Source organism: Dendronephthya gigantea, unplaced genomic scaffold, assembly GCF_004324835.1.
Source record: "Dendronephthya gigantea isolate DGI-Jeju-01 unplaced genomic scaffold, DenGig_1.0 000069F, whole genome shotgun sequence".
NCBI lineage: Eukaryota > Metazoa > Cnidaria > Anthozoa > Malacalcyonacea > Nephtheidae > Dendronephthya > Dendronephthya gigantea.
Window position 1 is genome coordinate 222,128 of NW_021163079.1, and position 15,663 is coordinate 237,790.

General features: G+C 34.0%; 1 protein-coding gene and 1 pseudogene across 1 annotated transcript; one reads left to right on the plus strand and one right to left on the minus strand.

The window, feature by feature from the left end:
• Positions 1–625: 625 nt before the first annotated feature.
• Positions 626–1,282, minus strand: LOC114531180 (annotated as a pseudogene).
• A 12,453-nt stretch (positions 1,283–13,735) lies between these two features.
• On the plus strand, positions 13,736–14,614 carry LOC114531181. Its single transcript, XM_028552835.1, has one exon. The coding sequence runs from the start codon at positions 13,736–13,738 to the stop codon at positions 14,612–14,614; it is 879 nt and encodes a 292-aa protein (XP_028408636.1).
• The last annotated feature ends 1,049 nt before the right edge of the window (positions 14,615–15,663 follow it).

Genomic DNA, 15,663 nt, shown 5'->3' on the forward strand with positions numbered 1-15,663 from the left:
AACATATTTGTCTGGTAAGGCTTTTTGACAAATACAGTATGATTTTATTTGTGAAAGGAGATCAACTTGAGCTTACTGGGTTAACATGATTAACACAATTTTAATGAGTTTTCAATCATTTCTTACAGATCAATCTTCAGCAGATGATGACTGCTGATGGTTTGAATCTGATGAATGATGTGGTTTGAATCTTGAAGGGTTTCATTTAGTTTAGATATTTATTGAGGAAAAAATCTACAACCCAGCAGGGTGTTTTTAACGGCAGATTTGTTATTCCTCCACAATTGACATTATTTTTCATTCTGGAAATAGTTTTGGGTTTGACAAAGATAATGGACAAAATTGTAGTTACAACAAACACTATGTCAGGGCTATCAATAAAACAATAGTTTGGGGTGTACATTCTCCTGTTTCTTTCAAAGTTGAAAGATTTCTTTTTTTTTCACAATACACATGTAGAACATGAATATATGACTTTATTTATATGAATCAAAATGCAAAATTTAGGTACCTTTATGAATGCACCAAAGCTACTATTTTCCATATTTGGTATACTATTTTACAGAATTTGGTACGTCCCTCATAACAATCCAATAGACCCAGTACTCTGCTTGTGAATGGCAAATTATACATCTGAAATAGAAGAAAGGTATTGCAAAACTTGCAAGTAACAAGCTATTCCATTTGTATCTGTTGAATATCTTTGTCTGATTTCGGTTACATGCATGTCTTGTTCTTCTGTGAGGTCAAATTGTATCTCTGATACCTCAACGTTATTGCCTGACTGTATTGCGGTACTGGTCCATCTTCTTCAATGCCCAAATCTTCAAAGTCTTGCCTGTCTGTAAGTACGTCATTAACAGCTGAATAATCAGTGTTTCGGCTTGCAACCAATCCTCTTACCCAAAGTTGTATAGGTGTATAGCTGCATGCTGAAGTGACCGGATGACTGTTCCATTCTTCAATAAATGCATCCAAAGCTTTGTTAACAAGAGGCAAAAACACTAGGTGTAATGCCATAAGATGGAGTTCACTGTCAGGATCAAACACATTTTGCTGTTCCAAGTAGAAAAAGATGTTGACAAAACGGCTTGCTATAAGGCGATTGGTTTCCCTTCATAGTCTCTCAATTCTTTGATTTCTAACTGAGCTCCCAGTGATAAAACTTCCTCTATTCAAGCCACGGTTAGCTAGCATGAATCTTCCCACATCAATATTCTCCATTCCAAAATCAGACCTTACCCGTGATGGAATATTGTAATTTGCCACAGCATTTTGGAACAATCGAAGAACAGTGCTTGCCCTGTTATTATTAGATGCTTGTAGATATACAATAAGCCTGGAATATCCACCAATCCCACCGTGGATGACAATACGGTATGGTGTGATCATTTTATGATTCCCATCAATGTGCCTATATAGATTAAGAACAACACAATAAAGTCAACATGATTTTGAATATCCACAAGTTTAAATATGTATGCATGAGTATAAATATATAGTTATGAATATTCAACACTTAATATTCAAAAATATTCACTTTGTGAGCTACACAATTAGAAGTACTATTGTGCATAATAAAAATATGAATATCAAGTGTGGTTGCTTTTCTTTTATAAGCCCTGTACAGTGTCTTCCAAAACAATATAACTGTTTAAATCACTTTTGTGTGATGAAATGCCAAAGGGATTAAAATAACAATAACATGTGTAACATTTTGATATTTACCATAGAAAATTGGGACAAGGGACACTATAAATTCTCTTGATTATTCTTCTTCGATGATTTAAGGCACTTGTGACTGGATCAACTCTTGAGATCGATGATTCGATACGCCTTCTTTTTATACGATATCCTCGACTAAGCAGTGCTCCTCAAACTAGATTTCGTCCTGCCTGGGGGGTGGTCTGCAAAACTCCTGTTACTATACTATCCAATTCAGCGTCAGTTATATCAGAATACCCAAATTCGCGAAACGTACCGGACTCATGGCGACGTCTGCGAAGTGTTCTAGGGGAAACACAGAGCATTCTAGAAATATCTGTCCACGAAAATCCTAATCGTCGAAGGTCGTTTGCATCAATGCTATTTACAGCAAATTGTGGCCTTCCATGGTTCACAGCTGACCGTTCAACTGGGGCTGGTAATATTTCTCCCAAAGCTTCAATCGCTCTGTTTTCTCACTCAATAACACAGTCTTGTAATCTAGCGCTCACATTGGTAGATATATCAAGAAGTCGTGATATATTATTATGCAATGACAGTTCATTGGGTATGGCTTCTAGTAATCTTGCCGCTGAAATATGTATGGTCTGTTCGTAGTCTTCTATTCGTCAGACAAAAAAATCTGCTCTATCATCTTCTACGTCTGCAAGATTTCCACCGTCAGTTAAAATGCGAGAATATGATTCAAAAAACTCTTTTATGTTAGGGAACCATTTTTAGTGGATTAAGTTGATTACAACAATTATGCAAATTTATGCATGGTAATTTTTTCAAGTCGAAATGTGATAATTTATTTTGACTGGTTAAGTGTGATTCAACTCCGGTTTTAATAATTCAACTTCGATTTTAAGAAATCGACTTCAATTTTGCGGTTTTGGTAATTTCGACATTGATTTTTGTAAGTTCGACATCGATTTGAATGACTGAACTTCAAATTTTTGACATGGTAATTTTGTCCGCTTTGGGCAAGCATACTCTACCTTGATTTGTTATGAACTCAGCCAACATTTCTTGGACATACAGTAAAAGGACAAACTCCATTCCATGATCAACTCTGATCTGATCAAATAATCCTTCATTTAGTATAATATTCCTGTAGATGACATTCAACATTGTAAAAGGAAATATCACCTACAGCCAGGGATGGATCAAGTGTGGTTTTATAATATTCCAGAAAATAGCAGCATGGGGATATTAGAATGTATGTTTGTTCATAAAAATGTGAAGGACAATGAGGTGTAACTTTGATTGTTAGAGCCACATTCTTGTAATTTGGCAACAATTCCATTTATAATTTTCTAAATTTCAATTAATACCAAAATTTGCACCCCCAGTCACCCTTGCTTAAAGCTCATTGATATATTTCAATATTTTCACGTTTCTCATGTGATTTTCATGTGACTCATTATTCAATAAAAATTGAATACCTGAACATGTCATAAATCACGACATTATTTTTTACTGGCATACATGAAAATGCAGTAATAAACCTGGAATATCCATCAATCGCACAAACATGTGTGACACTAAACATAGCTATTTTTTCATTCTGGTCTAAGTGCAACTTATGGCCAAAATATTCTGCGATGTATGGATGTGGATTTGTAAGTCTTATAAATAACACTCATTTATAATCTCCATGACAGTATGATAAATTCAATGTCACACCCCGAAAAATCTCCTCGTCACATGGTAGAAATAATGTTTTTTGATTGGACAATTTGAATTTGAATTTGAGGTATAATATTATTAAAAATAAGAATAGGCATAGCGCTCCTCCTGAAAAGAATGATACCGTATGTTGTACATCGGTCACGATGTATCTCATCTCAGTAAAATCAACTGTTATTTTACGAGTCGGACCATGGCCAGTCCGTTGGAAGCATTTGTTGGGCACTAGCATCAGATTTGATTATAAAATGCGTCAGTGTACACTCAAATGCGACTTCGCTTATTGGAATATAGCCGATGAAAAAAACTGCCTAGTAACCAATAAAATGAAACTTTCAATCGTAACTAACATGTGCCGTTTAAAAAGACTTGCATCTGTGAGGAAAATGAACTATATTTTAGCATAAAATCTTAGAACAAGGAATAATCTTATTGCCATTTAATAAATAGTAATACTTGCACATTGAAAATAAGATAAAGTTCAATTATGCAGTTTTGCCCGTGAAGAGTGACCTTTGTAGAAAAAAGATAGTGAGACGACAGACAATATTCACTTGAATAGACATGCAAGTGCAAACCTAATAAATATTTGCTGCTATTGAGTATTGTTCGGATCATTTTATATGTTAGAATTTCATTAAAATCTCTGTCTTATTTAACTAAAACATACCCCAAACATCTGGGCCAGCCTTTCTGCGTTCACTTGCCCTTTCTTCAAACTTCTTCGCAATCTTTCTTCACCTTCTCCGTAAACAAAATTTAACTTTTCTTCCTCCATCTTGAGTTTTTACAAAAGCGCGCGTAGTTTTCGGAAACCATGTGTTCGTCACAGGAACAATTTCCGAATTTTTCCGAAGAAGTTTTTCTCATTTCCAAAAACGAAAAACGAAAAACAGAATTTTTTTTTGAAATTCGTTTTTGTTGTTCGAGCAATTCAAAGTATAGAAATGACGATTTTTTTCGTTTTTCAAGCATGCAGAAAACGGCCGGCCCTTTCAACAACTTATAACGTGTTCTGTTTTGTTTTCTAGAATATTTTATACAATTGAAAAATGAAAACACGAGTTTGAAGACTTTTTTTCGTTTTTCTGTGTCTCGAAAAACGAATGGCCCTTAGATACACGCATTGTTTTGCCATGTTTAGAAAATAGTTTGAAAGTAACGAAGGAAAATCTTTATTTGGTTCCATTTTTCAGACGAAGAAAATGGAATTCAATTCTATTTCCGTTTTTTTTTCAAACATCAAAAAGAAAAAACAAAATTTTATGATCACAATTCGATTTTTGTTTCAGTGAAAAACGAATGGCCCTTAGATACACGCATTGTCTTCAATATGCGAAATTTAACATCTGTTTTAAAGTATGAACAGCAAAAGGATTATGGAAAATTTTTGTTTGAAAATTATCTTTGCTTTTTATCATATTACGAAAATAGAGGCATGTATTTATATGGTCATTCGTGTAATAACATGAAAGATGGGGAGCATAGAGTTGAAAAAAAGTCAACGACCTGAGAAAGTGATGATGGTCATGCTTATTCCTTTCAAATTTGGTCAATTAAAAAAGAAATGAGCAAGAGTCCTTTGTATAAAGAGAATTGGTGGAAATTCTATGAGGACTATTTTCACACAATCAGTTGCAATCATCGATTTGAAAATTGTTTGCAAAGTCATTGCCATTGTGGTTGGAAAGACGAGTGATTGAATTGCTTATCTTTGTCATCTGCAAAATCATTTTCATAATTCCATCACTTCGTGAATTAGCAAGTCAGGTCTTCTGGAGAAACGAGATAAAACAATTTAATTTAAAATACTTAGTTTTACGATCTATGATACAAGATATAACTGAGAAATTGAATTTAGATCAACTTAGATGGGGCACAATAAATGTTTTCAGAAATGGGTTGTGGGTTAGAGAAGTGGTTTATGAATACAGAATTCGTAATCAAAGCTAATTAGATTTTTACAAATTAATTATGCATGCTGGTGGAATGATGTGGATTGCTTTTTTGTGTTCAGATGTTTGGATTCTTTATTCATATGAGAAAATAAATTTCATTTGTATTTTATCTGTTAAAGAATATTATTGTGATATGAATCAAATGTATCCCATTTTTTCAAAGTTGTTTGAAATTTGTGATAAAAGTGAAATTAATTGTTATATACTTAATTGGCATTGCTTTTCAATATATTGTAATGTTTTTAAGCATTGTAAAGTTGGTACACACTCTAATTTTAGATTAAAGAGACATTGTGAAATTTTAAAACAATTAATCATGGAATACTGTTACTTTAAAGGAATGTAAGATTGAAAATGGTGTTGGAAAGATTAACATTGTAATTTTTTTCAAAAAAATGTATTTAAATGAAATCTTGTTTTTTATTTCTTCATTTGCCAAATGTATGGCAAATGATAAAATTGCACGAATGATTGCAATAAAACTTTATCAACATACTGAATTGGAATTTGAAGGATTATCCTCGTTTATTAATTGGGAATTTATGAGGGTTGATGAAAATGAAGAGGAATGGTTTTGCTCGCTCTCTCATTTAGATAATGATACAAAAGAACAAAAACGATGGAGCGAAAAACTCTATAAAGTTTTAAAAGCAGAACGCATTGAAATGAAGGGGACATTTTTTGAAAATATTAATGATGAATAATTCTTTTCTATGTACTTATAAAAGGATGAGGATTGTGATATATCCTTTGATTTTTTATAATGGCAAGTCATACTGATCATTACGATCGCTTGAAATCAATTTTCATGCATTTTGATAATGGAAATAATGGTATGAATGATGACATTATTTCAGTTATTAATAAAGGCGGTGTTGCAAAAACAATTATTGAATGGTATATTTCTCTATTGAGTGGAAAAAAATTCAGACTTATTTCAATTAAAAAGGGTGATATCTTTGAAGCAAAGTTGCCTGAAGCTAAAGGGGGAAAAATTGCAAATGAAAGAAATGAAATTACAATCCTTCTTTGGGTGGGGGGTAATACGAACAATGAAGGTGTGAGACAGCGGGGGTTCTGGGGCATGCCCCCGAACTTTTAAATTTTATTAGTAAATTTTTATTACTAGGGTCTCTAAAACGCGATTCCTTGCATTTTCAGTCATGTTATTTCCCGAAGGTAAAAACGCTATTTCTCCGGAAGGTTATTTCCCGAAGGCAAGGTTTATGGCAATCTTAAAGACACAGATCGATTTGTTTTTTGGATAATTTATTTCACTATTTCCATATTTATAATGGCGCCAAAATATATTTAAATTAGAAAAAAGCAAAGGTTTAACTTCCTGTTTGAGCTGACGAAATGTTAATACTTCATGTTATAATGTTATTCCTCACCTAATCAAATCTTGAAAGTGGTCCCTAGAGTAACTGGGTGGACGAGCCCCCTCAGCCCCCTTAACACACCCAGTACTCCCCAGTCCCCTCCCGGGCGAAAGAGCAAGATTAGCGAAACAAATTTTTAAATTTGACTATTTCTTTAGAAAATACAGTACATGAATACTTTATTTTTTTATAAGTCTCTTGTGTATTCTATTTTATTTTCTTCCCTTTTTTCTGCGTTATAAACGGTGATTTTATTGTAGCATTTTTAGTGCAGTTTGAGAAACTTTGCAGTATTGTGATGAGTGGCGAAAATTCAAACGAGTCAGTAAGTCAGTCAGTCAGTCAGTCAGTCAGTCAGTCAGTCAGTCAGTCAGTCAGTCAGTCAGTCAGTCAGTCAGTCAGTCAGTCAGTCAGTCATAGTGTAAACTTTACGGGGGGTGTTGAAATATATATCTGTTATGCTCTATTGTACTTATTCAGTGCTTTGAAGGTTATTTCATTAATTTCAGTTGTTTTATTTATGTAATCTTAATAAGGCTCACAAAAGTCTTGAGGAATCTTTGTTGTTATTGTAAATTTTATAACATTTGTTTCTTGTATTGTCGGTATTGCGTAAAGGAAAATAACTTAAATTACCCCCCCCGGAACACCCGATGCGTTCTTTCGAAATGCAAAAAATGCGTATTGTGTTCTATTAAAGTCATAGATGATCACACAGTTGATATATTACGAAGGAGCGAGAAAGTGTTGTTTCCTAACATTTCAGAGCTGCATTTTGAGTAAATCTTCGATAATCTAGGGAATATTAAAAATTGTTCTACGCATCATGGGCATTCACGATATATTCACAATATATTGACGATATATTGACGATACATTCATTGTACAGAGCTACGAAGGAGCGGGACGTTTTCAAATTTTAATGCTATATTTAAAAAACATTCTGTGTAAGTTGATACAGAGTGTATATGTACCGATGCATCACGTGTTATCGCCAAGCGCTTGACTTGCCAGCGAGCTTTATGCAATAGAAGAAAAAGGCAAGGAGATAGCCCATGTGTTATCGCCAATCGCTTGAGTTGCCAGCGAGCTTTATCAATAGAAGAAAAAGGCAAGGAGGTAGCCAACGTGTTACTGCCACAGACCCCGTTCACGGGTCTAGCACAACGGTGCAAAATCGTGTTCAATGCAAAAAAGAATCTATGTGAATCAAATGCTATAAACAATGCTATAAATGTGAAACTATTGAAAGCTAAAGTGAAACTATTGAAATGTAAAATAAAGAATTATTACCCGTATCAGCTACATCATCAATCTCGTATAGTAATTTTAGTCGGTGTAGATCACGCAATAAATGTTTAAGACATGTCAAAAGAAGAGATTGAGAGCCGTCTAGAATTCCCGTAAAAAAGCTAGTTCATTTGATGAGCAAAAATCGAAAAAGTAGGCGCATGATAAAACGGTTACTACCATTTGCAAGCTACCGTGAACCGTGTCCAATCAAACGTTTTGTTTTCTAAGTACAATTGTTTACTTTTGCTCGCCGAAAAGTTAATGTTTGACATAGTAACTGTGCACCCAAAAGAAAAATACGGCATTTTAAAATCACGAAAACAAGGCGATGGCAGCTCCCAGAATCAACAAATATGGAAGAACGTATGGCCCAGGAAAGGCTTTGCCTGAAGATATTCGAACGTGTGTCATTGCTGAGCTCTTGCAAGCCGAAGGGGATAGACGTACAGGTTTTACTAACTCCTCGTTTAAAGATGTTGCAAAGAGATTTAAAATATCCCACGGCTCCATGTCAAACATATGGAGAACATACTGCGAAAGATATACTGTACAGGAGTCAAAACATGGTGGAAATTTCAGTCAGAAGTTAAATGCTGATGACCTTGAACTAATAGAAATATTGAAAACAGAGAACGGCTCAATTTCACTAAATGAAATTTGTGAAATTTTGAGTGAAGTTAATGACGATAATACACACATTTCCTTATCTACAATATCTCCAGCTGTGAGAAAACATATGCTTTCTGGAAAAAGATGTTCCAGGAAAAAAATATCACATGTTGCCACTCAACGTTTCACCCAGTCGAACTTGCTTTATACGCAGATATTTATTGACTATGTATGCTCTGAAGACCCTTGGTGTTTAAAATTTTTTGACGAAGCAGGCCTGAAAATTCCCGACGTTGGTACAAGACGCTACTGCCATTCACCAGTCGGTGAAAGGTGTGTAAAGGTACATTAAATTTGCTTGTTTCTTTGAACGGAGCTGATTATTATAGCATTATTCCAGGAGCAAGTAACACCATGGAATTCCTCAATTTTTTTGAAGAAGCTGCGGCTGCTATTAATTTGAACACTCATCGCCCAGTATTTAGTGGGTTCACCAATACAAGAGTGGGGAAGTTCTTGAAGAATTTTTGGGAGAGATGGGTATAGAGCTTCTGTATACCCCTGTTTATTCACCGCACTTAAATCCGATAGAGCTGTGCTTCAAATAAAATAAAAACTATACTTAATTATGAATTAAAATCTCGAGTTCATGACAATTTACCTTTGGCAGCCATGCTCGCTATTGAACAGATTTCCCAAGAGGATATGAAGGGTTTCTATAAATATACTTCATTCTTATTTCCACATATGTAAATGTTACGGTAGAGATCTGAGCATATTTCTACAAAGATAATATGCGTGGTGTAAATAAGACCAAAGTTACCACCATGCAGTGTCAGTGATTACACTATACTGACTTGTTTTCATTTTGATAACAGGCAAACATTTTACAGACAATATCAAATTTTGGACAAGATAAAAAAGAAAATTTGTATAAACAAAACGTAAACAATGTGATTGATGTTGAAAAAATGTATTTTTTTACAAGTAAATTTTGTAAAAACGTCATTAGAACAAATAAATTTTGTTTTGTTCATTGTAGATGATAATTTCCACAGCGGCACAAAAACGGAACGTATAACTTGAAAGTTTATAATTAAAAGTTTTCTTAAACAAATATAAATTCACATTCAAAGTAAGCCATTGTAACTTGAAGAAAATGTTGGAACTTACAATGTCAATGATCATTTGTTTGCATTCTTAAGGATAGTAACAAACTCGCGGCATCTGCATCGCTAGAAGACATAGACATAGCAGAGCCAGGGGTGTCTGTGACACTTTTATATTGCTCAAATTCGTCACGAGTTTCGCTTTGTGGCTCAGTGTCGTAAGAACTAATCGATAAAGCCATGCGAAATTGCTCATCCTTTTCAGACCTTACCTGCGACATGCCGACAGTCGCAGACGAAGCACTTTCGTCTTCTTGAATTGCTCTACGTAAACACTCCATAACTTTATGTCTCGAAGGAATTTTTCCCCCATAATGACGCTTGCAATATGATTGCAAAATAAAAACATGTTTTCGGAGAAGACTCCAGTTTTTAAAACCGTTAAACGTGTAGGAAGCTTGGTCAACAGCTAAAATTTCTTTCTCCAGACGATTAACAATCGATGAGTCAACTTTTTCAGCAGCATCTTTTTTTATTTTGAAGCTCAGCTTCTAACTTACATCCGACTGACTCCAGTCGCACTATAGCATTCTTTTTCTTTCTGGTATCTATTTCTCCGGGATGTTGCTTTTCTTCTCCACATTTGAACACAGAGTCGCATAGCTCAAAAATACAAGTCCTAACTGTATGTCCCATTCTAAGATGACATTGGCTACAAAAATTACCAACGGATTGATTGTTAGACTTCGCTTCTGCTATTCGTTGCTTTGTCAACCTTTCTTCACGTTTCAATTTTTCTATGGCATTGTCATTCTCTTTAATTTTATGTTGAGTCTTCTTGATATATTTAGCTATTGGTGTCTTGCCAGTGTTCTGATATATTTGGGTATTGTTCATATCACTTTCTTCTTGACTTTCTTGGTCGCTACTTGCCCGTCGCCTGTCAAATCAAATAATCAAATACGAAATCAGACAGCAACTTGTAAACAAAAACTATACCATCAAAATTCACAATCTAATAACAATGAAATTACCTCGGAAAAGCCAGTCTCCATGAATAATTCACAAAAAAGAAAAGAATATATGAAGGAATACATGAGGAAAAAAAGGTTGAACAACAAATTTAAAGAAAAAGAAACTGAGAAAAAAAACAAATAATCAGAAATACAAAAACACAAATTCTGAGAAAATTAAGGACTCTTGGCAAAAAGCAACTGCAACATACAGACAATCAAATACTGACAAAATAATAGAAATTGCCAAGATGGCCACTGCAACATACAGGCAATCAAATCCTGAAAAAGCAAAACAGAGTTTAAAGACATCCACCGCAACATACAGACAATTAAATCCTGAAAAGGCAAAACAGAGTTTAAAGACATCCACTGCAACATACAGACAATTAAATCCTGAGAAAGCAAAACAGAGTTTTAAGACATCCACTGCAACATACAGGCAATTAAATCCTGAAAAAGTAAAACAGAGTTTCAAGACATCCATTGCAACATACCGACAATTGAATCCCAAAAAGGTTAAAGAAATAAATAAAACAACTACTGCAACATATAGAAAATTAAATCCTGAAAAGGTTGCAGAATCGTCAAAATTGTTGAATATTATGTACAAGCAAAAGTATCCAGAAAGAGTTAAAGATACCCAGAAAAGACAATATGCTAAAAGAAAGTTAGATTGTAGTGAAAATGGAACAATGATTAATAAATACAAGAAAGTAGAAAATAATTTGAATGACAGTATAGCTGAGACTCCAGAGATACCTAGTAACTCTGATGATTCAAGACAACAAATTTACCTTACAAAGGCAATTCAGTCATTTCATAAGAACATAAGTGTGGGACCAGAATATATTTGTACCTGTTGTGATCAATTATGGTATAGATCATCTGTCAGTGAATGTAATCTTTCTTTATATAAATCTTGTTCAAAAAATATCCTTAATTTATGTCTAACTTGTGTGAAGAGTATTGATAACACTGAATGGATATGTGGTACATGTCACTCAAACTTAAAAGTTGGTAAAATTCCAAGTTGCGCAAAAGCAAACAAAATGACCTTCCCAGAAAAGCCTGAGGTCTTAAAAAACTTAACACCTCTTGACGAAAGACTAATTTCTCCAAGAATACCTTTTATGCACGTACGGGAATTGCCTAGTGGAGGTCAATTAAGTATTCATGGAAATGTAGTTAATGTTCCTGCAGATGTTAACACAACCGTTAGTGTTTTACCAAGACCATTGAATGAGTCACCAACTATTCCAAAAAAATTGAAACGTCGTCTTGGTTATTTATAAACACCATTAACAATTTCAGAATGTTAGACCTACGAAAGTGGTAGAAGTAGCTCAATACTTGGTTCGGACTAGTGAAATATTCAAAAACGAAGGAATACAAGTAATGGATAATTATGTGTCAAATCCAGTCAATAATGACGATGAATGGTCAGAATTCATTACTAAGAATAACAACGAAACTTCAGATAATCCATCAAACAATGTCAACACTCGAAATCAAGAAACAGCAAACACAGGGACAAGTAACAATCCCGTTGATAATGACATTGACGATGAGTGGTGTGAAGTAAACTGAACGACCCTCAGGTGTTATGGATAGGTTATTACAAGAACCTGACGTTACTCAACATGGTGATAAAATAATCAGTTTTGCACCAGAAGAAGGAAACAGACCACTTGGTATATTTTTAGATAAAGATGCTGAATTTCTGTCTTTCTCTACCATTTATTGTGGCAAACGTCAAGCTGATAACAGTGAAAGACTAGTGCCTGTTCACTATAGTACGATTTGTAAGTGGGAATTAAGAAGTCAGGATCGAAGAGTTGCTCAGTCTGTACTAAACATTTTTTACAAATTAAAAAAATTGCAGATCAAACAAATTCAAGGAAGTGCAAGTTTATTGTTGCATAAATGTAAAACTAAGGGTAAGACTTACACAGCAGGAGATTTGAAGTCTGAAAGTTCTGTTAATAAGTTAATCAATTTAGATGAAGGATTTAGAGTTTTAAGAAATTTACGTGGTTCCCCTCCATACTTTGAAAGATGTAAGAAAGATCTATTTGCAATGATTCGTCAGCTTGGGACAGCTACATGGTTTTGTTCATTTTCAGCTGCTGAAATGCGCTGTATTCATTTGATTAAAATTCTTGGTCGTCTTATTGACAAAAAAGACTACACTGACGATGAGGTTAAACAAATGACTTGGCAAAAGAAGTCTGAACTGATACAAAAAGATCCAGTAACATGTGCACGAAATTTTGAACATATGGTGCAGTTATTTATTCACAATTTTATAAAAAATTTATGCCATCCAATTGGAGAAGTTGTTGACTTTTTTTATCGTGTTGAATTCCAGCAAAGAGGTTCTCCACATATCCATGGATTGTTCTGGATAAAAAACGCACCCGAGTATGGTAAAGATTCCGATGAAGTTATTACCAAATTTGTAGACACCTACATTTCGTGTAGGACTGACTCAGATGGCTTAACTGAACTAATAAATTTACAAAGACATAAGCACTCCAAAACGTGCAAGAAAAGAGGAAATGCTGTTTGCAGGAGATTTGATTTAATTTTCCATTACCACCAATGCTAAGAACTATGATTTTAGAGCCTTTATCTGAAACTGATCTAGACGAAAATATCTTGGATATACTAAAGAAAGCTTTAGAACAAATACGTTCTTTATTAAACTCTATTAAAGCTGATGAAACCATGACCTTTGACGAGTTTCTTGAAAAGTTAAATTTATCGGAATAGCAATACTTAAAAGCTATAAGACTTTCTCTTAAACATAACACTTTATTATTGAAACGATCACCTGCTGAGATGCAAAATAACTGTTACAATCCAAACTTACTCAGAGCATGGAAAGCGAATATGGATATTCAGTATGTGTTAGATCCCCCTACGCTTGCGCTGTTTATATACTTTCATATATTACTAAAAGTCAAAGAGGAATGAGCAAGTTACTTCGTAAAGCATGCAAAGAAGCAAATGAAGGCAATAAGAACAAAGTGAGACATATTGGTAACAAATTTCTCAATGCTGTCGAAATAAGTGCACAAGAGGCTGTCTACTTAGTAATGCAAATACCTTTGAGACGATTATCTCGAGACTCCCAATTTATCAATACATCTGATCCAGATGAAAGAACATTCTTATTAAAAAGCATTGATAAAATTAAAGAACTCCCTGATAATTCTGCTGATATTGAATCAGATAACATTATTAAAAGATACCAGAGAAGACCAAAGAAATTGGAAAATTTATGTCTGGGGGATTTTGTCGCTTGGTTCAATTGTAAAATAAACAGTAATCAACAAAGCAAACACAAATCAAATTCAACATTAATAGATGACTATCTTTTAGAGAGTAATTTCGATGATAATGTAGATGATGATCTTTCTGATAAAGAACAGGAAAAAAATGAAAATGACCAATATGAAATGAAAGGTGGACTATCGCTGGTGAAAAGGCAAAAGCCAAGAATAATATGGTCTGTTAGATTTAATAAAAACAAAGATGCAGAAAATTATTGTAGAGAACAGATAATGCTTTACACTGCTTGGAGGAATGAAAATACAGATCTTTTGAAGGACTTGAAAAATTACCAAGACCAATATGAAATTGTCAAAGATGTGATAGAACAAAACAGAAAACAATATGAGAATCACACCAAAGTTCTTGATCAGGCCGTACAAGATATTGAAAGTGAAAATAATTTAGTCACTCCAAATACACAGTATAGAGATGAACAAGACAGAGAAATTGGCCCGAAAGCAAGTGAATTATTCGGATGCTTTGATCTTGGAAAAAATAAACAACATGCCCAGTAGGACTTGATAAATGATATTGGCAAACTTATCCCCAAACAAACAATGATGAAGAATTTGTTGTAAAAAGGCTGAATGATGTCGATTTTAGAAAACTTGTCTAATCACTTAATGTTGAACAAAAGAGTTTTTTACCATGTACTGAACTCTATCAAGACTGATAAGCTGTTAATGAGACTATTTTTAAGTGGAGGTGCTTGTGTAGGTAAAAGTACTGTAACTAATGCTTTGTATGAAGCTCTTATAAGATACTTAAATTCTCAACCTCAGAATGATCCTCATGATGTCAGTGTTGTAAAAGTTGCCCCGACAGGCAAAGCTGCTTTTAACATATGAGGAAATACACTTCATGCCGCGTTTAAAATTCCCGCGAACAGAGGATTTAATTATTACTCTAGATAGAGACCGGTTGAATACAATAAGATCTCAGTTACACAGAATGCAAGTTATCTTTATTGACGAGATATCTATGGTGGGCAGTGGTATGTTTAATTTTCTTGACCAAAGATTACAACAAATCATGGGCACAAAAGAACCATTTGGTGGTCTTAGTATAATAACTGTTGGCGACTTGTTTCAACTCAAACCTGTATTTGATAATTGGATATTTGAGAATTCAAAGGACGGTTATGCTGCATTAGCAACAAATCTCTGGCACAATATTTTCAAATGTTCGAATTATCAGAAATTATGAGAAAAAAAGAAGACAAAGAATTTGCTCAAATTTTAAATTGTATCAGAGAAGGAAATCATACTGAAAATGATGTTGAGGTTTTGAAGGAAAGAATTTTAAACCTTAGTCCACAACATCCTGATTATCCAATATCTTCAACCCATTTATTCAGTACTAATATGGCTGTTGATCAACATAACCATGACCATTTTCAGAAATCTTCAACGTCAACGTTAAAGCAATAGATATCGTACTTGGAGACTTATCTGACGATTTAAAAGAAAGACTCAAAAAGCAAATCCCAAACAATCCTTCGAAAACAATGGGCTTGTACTCAGTGTGTTCAATACTTTAAGAAGCTAAGTATGACCTCACAACA

Excerpts from the sequence above, each read along its gene's own strand:
- LOC114531181 (XM_028552835.1), top strand. The coding sequence starts at position 13,736 with ATGAGCAAGTTACTTCGTAAAGCATGCAAAGAAGCAAATGAAGGCAAT.